The 14,945-nt window shown below is 37.8% G+C and overlaps 1 protein-coding gene across 5 annotated transcripts in view; it reads left to right on the top strand.

Annotated features, from left to right (window-relative positions):
* The window catches only part of TLK2 (tousled like kinase 2), a 127,380-nt gene that overhangs the window by 35,097 nt on the left and 77,338 nt on the right, over positions 1-14,945 (top strand). For 2 of the 5 annotated variants that reach the window (XM_065909577.1, XM_065909578.1), the window contains exons 3-6: positions 6,870-6,941; positions 7,885-7,954; positions 8,965-9,008; positions 9,733-9,828. The exons of 2 other annotated variants lie outside the window; for them this stretch is intronic. In XM_065909577.1, coding sequence (XP_065765649.1) covers positions 6,870-6,941; positions 7,885-7,954; positions 8,965-9,008; positions 9,733-9,828 — 282 coding nt within the window. The remainder of the gene's footprint in view (positions 1-6,869; positions 6,942-7,884; positions 7,955-8,964; positions 9,009-9,732; positions 9,829-14,945) is intronic. One more of the 5 variants, XM_065909579.1, reaches the window with a different exon arrangement.

Genomic DNA, 14,945 nt, shown 5'->3' with positions numbered 1-14,945 from the left:
TTAAATTCTTATAGAATTCTTATTTAAGTAAAGCTTTTTTTAAACATGATAGAACTCTATTATATCATTAAAGGAATAAGTCCTTGATTGATTTATGTCGCTGGGAATACATGATTTGATTTCTTCTTCCTAGTTTCCCTTTATTTTTTTTCTTTGCAGTTTTATAAGCATCTCACTATGAAGCTCTCTGATATATTGTGTTGATTACAATTTAAAAATAGTACTTTAAGGATACAGTGAAAAGAATACCCTGAAATGAATGTAAATTGACTCTAAGCCTAGTAACTGTTATTTTTTTAAATAGCCTTGTTGAGATGTTATTCATATTCCATACAGTTCACCCATTTAAATTGCACAGTTCATTGGTTTTTAGTATATTTAGAGATATGTACAACCATCAACACAGTCAGCTTTAGAATATTTTTATCACCTCGAAAAGAAATCCCATACCCTTTAGCTAGCACCCTGTATCCCTCAACCCTTCCCCAAAGCAACTATGTTTTACTTTCTGTCTTAGATTTCCCTGTTCTGAGTTTTCACATGAGTAGAATCATTTGATATGTGGTCTGTTGTAACTGGCTTCTTTAACTCAGCAAAATATTTTCAAGGTTCATTTATACTGTAGCATATATCAGTTCTTGATTCCATTTTATGGTCAAATAATATTCCATTGTATGGGTATATCATATTTCATGTATCCATTTATTAGTTGATGGATATCTGGATTGTTTTCACCTTTTGACTTTTGTGAGTAATGCTGCTGTGAAAATTTGTGTCCAAGTTTGTGGGTGTACATGTTTTTTATTTCTCTTCAATATGTTTCTAGGCGTAGCATTCTGGGTCATATGTAACTCTGTGTTTAATTGAGTAACTGCCCAACTGCTTTTGAAAGCAGCTGCACCATTTTATGTTCCTACCAGCAGTGTTTGTGGGTTCCAGTTTCTCCACATTCTTGCGAACACTTCTTATTGTCTTTATGAATCTATCCATCCTGGTAGGTGTGAAGTGGTACCACATTTTGGTTTTGATTTTTGTTTCCCCATTGGCTAATGATGTTGAGCTTCTCTTCATGTGCTTATTTTGGTAAGATATTTTCTATTCAGATTAAGTGGGGTCATTTGTATCTCATCTTTGGAGAAATGTCTGTCTAGACCTTATGCCCATTTTATATTGGATTCTGAACTGTAAGAGTTCTTTATATAGCATACCAGTATCTTTTCAAATATATGATTTGCAGATATCTTCCGTTTTGTAGGTTGTCTTTGTTGATAGTGTCCTTTCAACCACATGTGTGCTCAGTCCCTTCAGTCATGTCCGACTCTTTGTAACCCTGTGGACTATAACCCACCAGCCTCCCCTGTCCATGAAATTCTCCAGGCAAGAATACTGGAGTGAGCTGCCATGCCCTCCTCCGGGGGATCTTCCTGACCCAGGGACCAAACCCACATCTCCTTATGTTCTCTGCATTGGCAGGCAGGTTCTTTACCACTAGTGCCACCTGGGAAGCCCCACAAACATTTTTAATTTTGAAAAAGTCTAATTTATCTTTTTTTTTTTTCTTTTGTTGTTGGCACTTTAAGTGTCATATCTAAGAATTCTTTGCCCAGTTTGAGGTTGTGAAGATTTACCCCATTCATCTAAGAACTGTATGTTTTTAGCTATTGGTTTAAGTTCTTGAACCATTTTGAGTTAATTTTTATATGGTGTGAAGTAGGAGTTTATCTTCATTGTTTTGCCTGTGACTATCCAGTTGTCTCAGCACCCTTTGTTAAAAAGGCTATTCTTTCCCCTATTGAATGGTGTTGGCTACTTTGTCAATAATCATTTGACCATAGATTATGGATTTATCTCTGGACTCTCAGTTCTTTTCCATTGGTCCATCTTTATGTAGTACTACACTATCTTGATTAATTTTGTTTGTAGTTAAGTCTTGAAGTCAGAAAATGTGAGTTCACCTTCTTTTTCAGAGTTATTTTGGTCCTTTATAATTCCTTTTTTTCCTTTTTTTTTTGAGGGCAGGGGCATGCAATACAGCATGTAGAATCTTAGTTCCCTGATCAGGGGTGGAATCTGTGTCCCTTGTAGTAGAAGTGTGGAGTCTTAACTACTGGACTTCCCAGAAAGTCCCCATTCTCTATGAATTTTAGAATCAGCTTGTCAGTTTCTACAAAGAAGTCACCTGGATTTCTACTGGGGATTCCATTGAATCTAGAGATCAGCTGAGAGAGAACTGCTATCCTGACAGTGTTAAGTATTCCTGTTCATGAACATGGGATGTTTTTCCATTTATTTAGACCTTTAATTTCTTGCAGTAGTTTTTAAGGTAGTTTTTAGAGTATATATTTTGTATTTCTTTTGTTTATATCTAGGTAGTTCATTCTCTTTGATGCTAATGTGAATGGAATTGTTTTCTTAACTTCATTTCAGATTATTCATTGCAGGATTATAGAAATAAAACAGATTTTTGTATATTGATCTTGTATCCTACAGTCTTTATGAACTTGTTAGTTTAAGTAGTATTTTAGTGGATCCTTTTTGGTTTTATATGTACAATAGTATATTTTCTGGGAATGGCATAGTTTTAATTCTTCCTTTTCAATCTGAATGCCTTATTTATTTTTATTATTATTATTACTTTTTTTTTTTTTTTTTTTTGGTATAATTCCTGCCTAGAACTTCTAGTATAATGTTGAATATGTGGGTGAGAGCAAACATCCTTGTCTTGTTTTGGGTCTTAGGAGAAAGCTTCCAGTCTTTAACTGTTAATTATGATGTGAACTGTAGGGTTTGTTTTTTTTTTTTCTGTAGTTGCCCTTTTGTTAGGTTGAGGAAGTTTCTTTTTTATTTATCTGAGAACTCTTTCCTTTGCTTTCATTTTGAAAGAACACTTTGCTCAATGTTTGAGTGTTGGTTGACTCAACACTCCCTGCCTCCGTACCTCACACCTTGAATATATTATCCTCCTGCCTTTTGGACACGATTGTTTTTGCTTAGAAATCAACTGTTAATCTTACTTGGATTCCCTTGTAAGTGACGTGTTGCGTTTCTGCTTTCAAGATTTTCTCTGTTTCTTTACCTTCCTTCAGTATTTTTCCTACAGAATGTTTATGAGGCTTTTTATGTTTATCCTGTTTTGAGTTCATCAAGCTTCTTGTATCAGTAAGTTATTATCTTTTAATGATTTAAGGAAATTTCAGGCAATTTCTTCAAAAATTTTTTTCTGCTCCTTTCTTGCTCTCCTCTCTTTCTGGGTATCCTAATTATGTACATGGTGATATACTTAACAGTTTTCCACATTTCTTTGAAGCTCTGTTCATTTTTCTTTTTTTTTTTATTGTTTGTTTATTTTTCAGCTTGCATAATCTCTATTGATCTGTCTTCCGATTTGCTAATTATTTCTTCTGTCAGTTCACTTCTTCTCTTGAGCCCCTCTCAGTTCAGTTCAGTTCAGTCGCTCAGTTGTGTCCGACTCTTTGTGACCCCGTGGACTGCAGCACGCCAGGCCTCCCTGTCCATCACCAACTCCCGGAGTTTACTCAAACTCATGTCCATTAAGTCGGTGATGCCATGCAACCATCTCATCCTCTGTCTCCTCTAGCCTTTAATCTTTCCCAGCATCAGGGTCTTTTCAAATGAGTCAGCTCTTTGCATCAGGTGGCCAAAGTATTGGAGTTTCAGTTTCAACATCAGTCCTTCCAATGAATATTCAGGACTAATTCCCATTAGGATTGACTGGTTGGATCTCCTTGCAGTCCAAGGGACTCTCAAGAGTCTTCTCCAACACCACAGTTCAAAACCATCAATTCTTCGGTGCTCAGCTTTCTTTATAGTCCAGCTCTCACATCCCATACATGACTACTGGAAAAACCATAGCCTTGACTAGACGGACCTTTGTTGATAAAGTAATGTCTGTGCTTTTTAATATGCTGTCTAGGTTGGTCATAACTTTCCTCCCAAGGAGTAAGCATCTTTTAACTTCATGGCTGCAGTCACCATCTGCAGTGATTTTGGAGCCAAAAAAAATAAAGTCTGTCACTGTTTCCACTGTTTCCCCATCTATTTGCCATGAAGTGATGGGACCAGATGACATGATTTTAGCTTTTTGAATGTTGAGCTTTAAGCCAACTTTTCACTCTCCTCTTTCACTTTCATCAAGAGGCTCTTTAGTTCTTTGCTTTCTGCCATAAGGGTGGTGTCATCTGCATATCTGAGGTTATTGATATTTCTTCCGGCAATCTTGATTCCAGCTTGTGCTTCAACCAGCTCAGCATTTCTCGTGATGTACTCTGCATATAAGTTAAATGATCAGGGTGACAATATACAGTTTTGACGTCCTCTTTTTCCTATTTGAAACCAGTCTGTTGTTCCATGTCCAGTTCTGTTACTTCCTGACCTACATACAGATTTCTCAATAGGCAGGTCAGGTAGTCTAGTATTCCCTTCTCCTTAAGAATTTTCCACAGTTTGTGATAATCCACACAGTCAAAGGCTTTGGCATAGTCAATAAAGCAGAAATAGATGTCTTTCAGGAACTCTCTTGCTTTTTCGATAATCCAACGGATATTGGCAATTTGATCTCTGGTTCCTCTACCTTTTCTAAAACCAGCTTGAACCTCTGGAGGTTCACGGTTCACGTATTGCTGAAGCCTGGCTTGGAGAATTTTGAGCATTACTTTACTAGCGTGTGTGATGAGTACAATTGTGTAGTAGTTTGAGTATTCTTCCGCATTGCCTTTCTTTGGGATTGGAATGAAAACTGACCTTTTCCAGTCCTGTGGCCACTGCTGAGTTTTCCAAATTTACTGGCATATTGAGTGCAGCACTTTCACAGCATCATCTTCTAGGATTTGAAATAGCTCAACTGGAATTCCCTCACCTCCACTAGCTTTGTTTGTAGTAATGCTTCCAAAGGCCCACTTGACTTCACATTCCAGGATGTCTGACTCTAGGTTAGTGATCCTACCATCATGATTATCTGGGTCGTGAAGATCTTTTTTGTATAATTCTTCTATGTATTCTTGCCACCTCTTCTGAATATCTTCTGCTTCTGTTAGGCCCATACCATTTTCTGTCCTTTATTGAACCCATCTTTGCATGAAATGTTCCCTTGGTATCTCTAATTTTCTTGAAGAAATCTTGTCTTTCCCATTCTGTTGTTTTCCTCTAATTCTTTGCACTGATCGCTGAGGGAGGCTTTCTTGTCTCTCCTTGCTATTCTTTGGAACTCTGCATTCAAATGGGTATAGCTTTCCTTTTCTTCTTTGTTTTTCGCTTCTTTTCTTTTCACAACTATTTGTAAGGCCTCCTCAGACAGCCATTTTGCCTTTTTGCATTTTTTTTCTTGGGGATGGTCTTGATCCCTGTCTCCTGTACAATGTCACAAACCTCCATCCACAGTTCATCAGGTACTCTGTCAGATCTAATCCCTTGAATCTATTTCTCACTTCCACTGTATAATTATAAGGGATTTGATTTAGGTCATACCTGTTTGACGAATGTTTGCTATTTGTTCTGACCGCAGGATGACTCCTCCCTGGTGGGGCATTATTCCTTGGTTCTCTCTTGCTAACTAACTGACCTACAGTCTAGGCTGTATCCTCATTACACAAATATTTTCCCACTTGCCTTTTGCCACCGTCTCCATTGAATATCTGTAGATTTAAACTTGTCCACACTCTGTTGAGAATGAAGTCAGGTCCTTTGGGAAGAGCTTTGGTACTATATGTTGCAACGTTTTACCCCTGGCAAAATATCTAAGCCAGGGTTCTGGTGTTGGGGGTGGGGACAATGAGTAACACTTTTCTGTGAGTGACGTTTAGCCTCTAGGAACTGAATACCAGGAGCGGAGGTATAGATGGGGTGCACACAGCAGCTTGTCTCTCGTAATGTGGAACCACTACCTATGAGCTGAGCGAGAGGCCTGTTGGAGTCCCAGTACTCTCAGTGTGCCAAGCTAAGGCAGAGCCTCCCTTCCACAATCAGTGTTAGGCAGATGGAAGCCTCCTGTCTTTGATGTACTTGGCTGGGACTTGGCTTCAGTGACAAGAGTGCTGGGGACGAAACGAGAATCCTGAAGTCCTGCTCCTCTCAGAAAGAAAGCCCTTGACTGAGAGCTGGGGAAGGAGGGGTCTTGTGCTCTTGGCTGCAGCAGTCTGAAACCCTGCTGAGATGGGAGGGTGGGATATGGGAAGAAAAGCGGGATCTTAGTTCAGGTACCACAGACTTCACCTTGCAGGCTAAATTCTTCCTAGATTTTATTGAATGGTTGTTTCTTTATTAGCTCTTTGCCCTTAGGGACCATTGTCAGAGGCTTTGAATGGTGGTTTTAAAAAATAATGTTCATCAGTTTCTCTGAGCAGCAGGCTAGCAGAGATCCTCAAGCTGTTAGGCTTAGAGGTCAGTCTTCTGTAACTGTGCTTTGAACTGGCAGTATCTTTAAAGCATGATTCGAAAAAGTGTTTCCTTCATTATGGTCTCTGACCACCCCCTCATGAGGAACCTTTGACATATCCTTAACATCTCAACTTTCAGATATCGACTGTAAGATACAAGAATCACGAGAATCGTTTTTCCCTTGCTTATTTTCCTTAAAGAATGAACTTGGTCCGTGTGGAAGTACTCTAGAAGGGGAAAGTTTGCACAGGAGTTCAGAGTTTATAAAGGAAATGAAAATAACATTAGGTAGAGAATTTTAACATGAGTGCCCTCTACTATATGATGGATGGAGTTCTTTTCAAGTTGGCCCAGAGGTGTTGCAGTTAATTCTTGGTTTCTTTGACTTGACGTAGATATCACAATCACATGGCTTCTTCCTCCTTTTTGCTGTCATCTTAGTTTCTTTTGATTCCTTTTTGTTTTTTTCTTTTCAGGGGCCACTCAATAGTGAGTCTTCCAACCAGAGCTTGTGCAGCGTGGGGTCCTTGAGTGATAAAGAAGTAGAGGTAAGAAGCCACATCCATTGCAAGACTTCTCATATTCCCACACTTTAGATCTGGGTTAAACCATAGCACTGCAGACTGTGGGGTCCCGTTAGGGTCAGTGTGAATGATTCCCCTTAGAGTTGTGTGCTCTTTGTGTCTGCACAGTTGTCATGTGGCCCTGATGGGTTTTTATTACTAGAATCATAATAATCAATGAAAGGTAGAAATTTGCAGTTGTAGCTTGAATTAGTCTAGGTTTCCTTGAATTTTAGCACTTCTTAGTACTTCAGCAGAGTGAGTCAGTTTGGCCTGAAAGACTTCAGTAACAAAATTTGAAGTTTTTTGTTTTTTAAAGGCAAATAACCTAGCTGAATATATAACTGCTTACTTTGCACTTAGATAAGACTTTGAATAGACTAGTCAGTTGACTGATCATGCAGATACTTCTTTTTTTGGGAAAAAAAAATTTAGATTTAAGCTCTTTTAAAGTAGAAATATTGGGATTCCCTGGTGGTCCAATGGTTAGGACTCAGTGCTTTCACTGCTGGGGTCTGGATTTTCAGTCCCTGCTAAGGGAACTACTATCCCACAAGTTGCATGGCGTGGCCTCAAAAAGAAAAAAATATTGTAACAGCTGTTATTTGAGAGCCTACTATATGCTAGATGCTTGTACTACATTTGTGCTTTATAAAATAGCTCATTTAAGCTTTTGCAGCAACCCTGATTTACAGATAAGTAAATTAAAGTTCTGATATTTTAAGCAGTTGGCCAAAAATTGTATAAATGGTTTGATTCCAGATCTTATATTCTTTCCATGACCCTGCTCTAAGAGTAGGACACTCATTTAGGACTTCTGAGCCAGTTAATTCTCCTCATAAATCTGATATTTTTTACATACACTCTAATTTTCATAACGTGAAAAATTTAACAAAATGCTAATTGTGATGTATATGGTATTTAACAGACTCCTGAGAAAAAACAGAATGACCAGCGAAACCGGAAAAGAAAAGCTGAACCATATGAAACTAGCCAAGGTAGTAATAATTTCACACCAGTAAAAATATCAATTCTTATGTTCTTAGGTATAAAACTTCCAGCTCACACGAATTAGTTTGTGTACAGGGATTCCTAACAATGGAGATTTGCATTCCTTAAGGGAATATCAGTCTGTTTATGATAGACTTGACATTTGATACACACTTGACAAAACAGTGTCAGTTCTGTGGGGATTTTCTAGTTTTCCCTGTTGTAAATTAACAGTCTTCTCACCATGGATTTGTCTTCAGACTAAGCATTTATTGTACAGAAAAGAGATTACATAGCAGTGTTAACTATGTCTTGCACCAGAGCAGTGGTTTGTTAATAATAGGCAAGCAGAAATGGTTTCATTTACATGGCTGTCCTTTTACCTACCCTTCTTCCATGTCAGTTACTCAATTGAATAATTGGCACCCAGTGGAATAAATCTGTAAGTATGGTGGTCATAATGCCAGGTTTCTTTAAATAATTAAAGAAAGAATAAATGAAATGGAAGAGCTTCCAAGAAATGAAAGGCCCCCCTCTCCCCATTTTGTATCTTTCAATCTGCAAATCATTCTTTACTTTTGTGGGAGAAAATTTTCCCGAAGTAACGAGGTCACATAAAGTTACTTGTGAAATAGAATAAACCATTTAGTTCTGATGAATTTGTTTTGAATTTTTTTATCCTCTTAGTTGGGGGTGTAGTTTATACTTTAGTTTTATTTTGATTCACAGTTGTGGCGTAAGCTTTGTTAGTGTACTTGTAAAAGAAAGAGTAGTGAATCTTAAAGGAAAGCAAGCTGTGAAAAGGTCTTTCTTTCACTGCTTATTTCAGTGTTTTATTTTGTGGTGGAAACTGTCTTCTGTTCTTAGAAAACAGGTATTTTGGCTTATTTGTTAAAAGTAAAGTTGACATTTGATTTGGTAACAGCATAGGCAGTCATTGAATACATAATATACTTTAGCAAATGATGGTTTACTTGTGTTACTGGAAAAACTATACTTACTTTGGTTTTATTTTCAGGGAAAGGCACTCCTAGGGGACATAAAATTAGTGATTACTTTGAGGTAAGTTAAATTTTTGGAAAAAGAAATCTATAGTGACTTAAAAAAAAAAAAGAACCTAAATCCTTTCGTTCATTTAAGGCTTTAGAAAGGAATATATTGCCTTTGCTGTGCTCTCCTCCCCTTCCTCCCCACCTTCATCAGCCTCATGTTGCCCCATCTCTATAAGAGGAAACAGCTGCTGACTTCCTAAATTTAAATTTGTTCATTATGTGTCTTGTCTGTGATGATATAAAAATTCACAAATGAGGTGATTGTTCTCTTGGCCAGACTAGGTTTTGTGTCTTACAAAGGTTGAAGTGGAATGATTTGGACTCTTCTTTTGTCCTCTACCTGTAGTCCAGTGGAACCTGTAGTAAACTCACTGACCCATCCTTAGTGGTTACTGAAGGGGACACTAACATACACTGTATTCCTGCTTCATGTATTTTGAGACAAGAAGGGAAAACATTCTTCTCTTATGTCTTTTCAAAATCATGTGTACCTTCAGGTTTCTAGCCATGTTTTCCTTATATCTTGGTACATTTCTGCTGGAGCTTCTTGTTAAAATCTCATTGGAAAGATAGTAGAATTTGACTTATATGGCATTTTCTCTCTAGAATTAAATGTGTAGACTTAAAGGGACCGTGTATAATTAAGACCTGTTTGTGTATTAATCTTTTACTCTCCTTATCTGAAGCATAGTACTGTTGTGAATTATTCATATCCATTTTTCCCTGTTGGCCAGTTTGCTGGGGGAAGCGGGCCAGGAACCAGCCCTGGCAGAAGTGTTCCACCAGTTGCACGATCCTCACCGCAACATTCCTTATCCAATCCCTTACCGGTAAGCATTCACCTGGAGAAATGTGACACCTGTTGTAGGAGACCAAGAAGCCCAGGAACACTCAAGCAAAGTTTCTCTTCCATTAATTACCCAAGGGGGGTGAAGTCTTAAGGAGAAACGTTCATAGCATTACCTGTGAATCACTTAACTTAGGTTCAAATCTGTATCAGTCAGTTTACATTTTATAAGAGCTGATCTCAGTATAAATCGATTACCTCTAGGCCTGCAGCTCATTGTTCTATCAAGAAAGGGGTTTCCCATCCAAACATTAGGTTTTATCCTGGCCAGACTTACATATTCCTGTAGTTAATTCCTTTCAAAAAATTTTGGTCAGCTCCTGGTATTTGAATTAATTTTATGGCTTGCCCAGTGATGTAGAGAAGCTAATGCTGCACAGATTTGGGATAGGTTTGTTTTCTGCCTGTGAGTGAGATAAAACTCTATAAAAACATCACAGCCAAGTTAGTGGTTCTCAGGCCGGGGTAGTTTATCCCCTCAGGGGACATTTGGCAATGTTGAAGCAATTTTTAGTCAGAATTAGAGGGTGGGTGGAATGATGCCATAGGCAGCTGCTGGCAGAGGCCAGGGATGCTGGTGTACATCTGCCATGCACAGGACAGGCGCCCACAGCAAAGAATGATCCAGTCCAGAATGATACTAGTGCCAAAGTTGAGAGTCCCTGAATCAGCTCATGTAGGATTTTGTGTTAGTTCACTCAAGTGCCTCTGGCTGATTTGTTGATACCATATGAGAACCCTGTACATAAGAGTGTATTATGTTCCTTGATGCCTCAGGTATTGCTGTGGGATCTTAGGGAAAAGGGAGACCAGGAGTTTTCATCCTAGGTCTCTGTTTCAGAAACTTGCTTTTCTCTGCCTCAGCAGACTTGATTAATATTGCTTTTTTTCTTAAGTGATTTAGTCTCTATATTGTTAAACTATTTAAAAATGTCCTTCTTTCCCTCTCTGTCTCATGAATACATGCGTTTATTAGGGTGATTATAATTAGTAAAGCACTTAGGAAAATGTATTCAACTTGAAATTTTTTCTATTACTTTGTCATCATTGCCATATTTAAAAATATTATAAATGTTTGATGTATAAATCTGTTTGGTTAGGTTGAGGTTTGTTAGCTAACTTTTGAGGAGACCTAGATCTGTATTTTTATTGTTTTAAACCAGTTACAAGTTTTAAAATGTTAAATGGGATTGCAGAATTATCTGTTTGGGACAAATATGATTTGTAGAATTTTGTTGTCTTACTACTCTTTTCTTCCTGAAAAAGATTTTTTTTTCATTTGGTTTTCAGTAATGTGACCACCTATCTATCATGTGTCCATCTTAGTCAGGTCTTAAATGAAGATGAGAGAGAGGTACTCAAGTGATCCACAGACAGTCCTGCCACCTCTGTGAATGGTGGCTAGGCCTCATTATCGTGCAAATCTAAGTATGTCTTGGGTGTTAAAATAGAAACCAACCTTAATTTCCTTTTTCCATTGCATTTTATCCTCCTATCTTAGATTCTGTGCTTCACTGTTATAATCACTGATTTGTGTATACTCTTCAATTCCCTTTCCCCACTCTCTCCATCATACTTGCCTGAAAAAAAACTCAGTCCTGATTAAATCTGATTTTCCATCTTTTCCTTGCCTGTATCTAAGCGGTTCAGCCTGGTTAGAGGAAAGTGCATATGTCTATGTTGACTGATCTCACTTTAAGTTTGTGACCCCCAACCTCATGAGCCTCTGAGTTGCTGCCAGTCCTGTTATATTTCCATAGTTAATTCACTCTCCTAGATGAATATTTCATATTTTCGTCATTTCCTGCAATCTTCCAGCAGCAATTCCTTCCCCTCTACTCTCTCAACTGATGACTTTTTTATTTTACTAGGAAAATAGAAGCAATCAAAAGAGAACTTTCCCATGTGCCTCTGCCAGATCTACCAGGTTACTTGTGTCCTTATCCATATCTGCCTTTTAGGATGCATGAACTGGCCAGCCATTTACTTGGGCATTGATTTCCCTGCAAATTACATATGCACCTCTCCTTGACATTTCTGCTTATATAACTAAATGAGCAGCTTAAAAAAACATCTGTAGGACTTCCCTGGTGGTTCAGTGGTTGGGAATCTGCCTGCCAGTGCAGGGAACATGGGTTCGATTCCTGGTCTGGGAAGATTCCACATGCCACAGAGCAACTAAGGTCGTGCGCCACACCTACTGAGCCCATGCATCCTAGAGCCTGTGCTCTGCAACAAGAGAAGCCACCTCAATGAGAAACCTGTACACAGCAATGAAGACCTAGGGCAGCCAAAAATAAATAGATAAATACATAATTTTTAAAAAAATCCACAGAGGAACTCTTGCTCACTAGCACAACAACAAATTGCTCTCTTTGCAGTCTACCCTGTCCCTGTAGATAACAGTTTACTGTGTCCAGTTTTTCAGATCATAACTTCATGCCCCATATCTAATCCATCAAAATCTTATTTTCTTTAAAAAAAATTCCCGAATCCACCCTCTTTTCTATTCATTTGGTTCTCTGCATCAGTCTCCAAAGTAGTCTCCTTGTTTCTACCTGTGTCTCACCTATTTTCAATATAGTAAGTAGCCAGAATGATTCTGTGAAAAATTTAAGTCAGATCCTGTTCAGAACTGGCCAGGGGCTTGTCCAGACTGTTCTAGGCTTACATGGTCTAGAAGCTCCTACGTAATCTTTGCTGCCCACGTCCACCTGACTCCATCTGCTCCCCTTCTCCCTCATGCCACTCAAGCCACACTGGCCTCCTGGAAGTTCTGTGAACACTCTGAAGCACTCTTTACTTCAGCGCCTTTGTACCTGCTATTTCCTCTTCCAAGAATAGCATGATGAGCAAGTCCTTCATCAGACTGTTGCTCAAAAATGACCTTGTCAAGAGAGATCTCTCCTGGCCAACTTCTTTGAATAACAGTCCCTCTCACCTTGTAACTCTGTCCCTAATCCTGCTTTAATTCTTAGCTATTACTATCTGGCATATGTATTTAAAATTTGATATATATATTTAAATTTTTGTTGATTCATATTTATACATATAGAAGAGTATACATGTACATCTACAGCTTAATGAATTTTCACCAACTATACTAGCACAAGAAACAAAATACCAGCCCTTCCAGAAGGTCCCTTATGTTCCCTTTCAGTTATTAGCCCCCTCCTTGCCACTGGGGATAGCTGCTGTCCTGACTTCTAGTAGTAGCGTAGATGAGTTTTTTTATTTCTTCTTTTTATACAGTGTATAAAAGGAATCATACAGTATATAATATACTCTGGTGTCTAGTTTATTTCATTCAGCATTACTTTGGTGAAAGTCATCCATGTTGTGTGTTGCACATCACTCACTGTTGTCATTGTGTGGCATAATTTTAATATTTTTATTTAATTTACATATCTTAATTTTTAACTATACAGTTAGTTTGTTGCCCATCATCTTCCACCAGAATGTTAATCCCAAGAGAACTGTACCTTTGTTTTATTTACTACTGTTTCCATCTCTTAACACTGTTCGTTACATAAAGGTGTGATCATTTTAACTATTTCCCTCACTCCTTGACATAGAAGAGAGATCTTGTTCAGTTTTTAGTCTCTAACACCCAAAACAGTGTTGGGTACACAGTGGGAACTCACAACTATTTGTTGAAAGAGAAGAATAGAAAAACAGATAAAGAATTATTTTAGCTTTTTCCCTCCTAAGTGATTCTTCTATATTTTTTGTGAAACACAAAAAGGACACAAACCCTGAGCCTTTGAGTTCAGGAGTTGGTAAACTACAGCCTACAGCTGGCAGGCCGAGAGTGATTTTTGGATTTTTTGAGTTGTAGAGACAAAGAAGAATATGTCACAGAGTTATGTTGCCTGGAAGGCCTAAAATACTTCTGTCTGGTCCTTCACAAAAAATGTTTCATTATGAAGTTGACTCCATTAATCATTACTTAGGTCAGAAAGTAAAATATTTCCAGCACCCTGGAAACCTTCCCTGATCATAACTCCCTCCCAATACTCTAGAAACAACCACTGTTCTAATTTTTGTGATTATCCTTTGCTTTTCTTTATAGTGTCATTATGACAGTTTTGTTAATCATAGCATTTGATCACCGTGTTTAAATCTTCTGTATTCTGACTTTTGGCTCTTTATTCTGTCAGTTACTAAGAGAGGTATATTCATGACTGTCGTGATTGTGGGTGTACTTGGTTTCTTCCTGTATTTATATTTTTGCTTTATGTGTTACTAAGTGATTCTATTTCTCCTGATAATTTTTGCTCTTATAGCAGTTTTATCTGATACTAGTATATTCAAACCACCGCATAGTGTAAATATGTCTGTTTTTATATTGTCAGCTTTTCATTATTATGTTTTCAGTATATCTGACAAATACATAGTTGAAATTTTTTTCTTTATTCAGTCTGAAATCTTTTTTAAGGGAATTACCTAGTGGTCCGGTGGTTAGGAGTTAGCACTTTCACTGCTGGGGCCTAGGTTCAGTCCCTGGTTGGGGAATTAAGATCCTGCAAGCTGTGTGGCATGGTTAAAAAAAAAAAAAACATCTTTTTTAAACTTCAGTATTTATTCTGTTTACACTAATAAACATCATTATATTGGTTTTAAATATTCCGGCTTAATGGTCTCTGTTGTTGCCTATTTCTTGCCTGTTCTATGTTACTGTTTCCTTCAATTCTTGTTTTCATTTGGATTAAAAAATGATTTCATACTTTTCTCCTCCACTAATAAGTAGGTCCTGTGTGGTGTTTCTCTGAGAAGTTACCACAGGTATCTTTAATATGCCAAAGTTTGATGTTAACAGTAGCCTAGTTACATGATAACTTTGATTCCATTTCTGTGCTACTGCCTTGGTGGTGGTGGTTTAAGGTTATATTTTGCCTTTAAATATATATCTCTCTCTAAATGAACACTGACAGCATAATAATGTTCTGTTATGCTGTCAGTGTTCATTTAGATTTATCCATGTACTTACTTACCTCTTTCTTTGTACTTCTTCCCTTTTTACATATTACACCTTCCACTTTAGGGAAGAAGTGGAAGTGGAAGAGTGGACTACTTCTGCCTTCCGTAGTCCTTTAGTAC

The sequence above is a fragment of the Muntiacus reevesi genome, chromosome 18 (assembly GCF_963930625.1).
Source record: "Muntiacus reevesi chromosome 18, mMunRee1.1, whole genome shotgun sequence".
In the NCBI taxonomy this organism is placed as follows: domain Eukaryota; kingdom Metazoa; phylum Chordata; class Mammalia; order Artiodactyla; family Cervidae; genus Muntiacus; species Muntiacus reevesi.
Note: the sequence above shows the minus strand (reverse complement) of the source record. Positions and strands in the feature narration are given on the sequence as shown.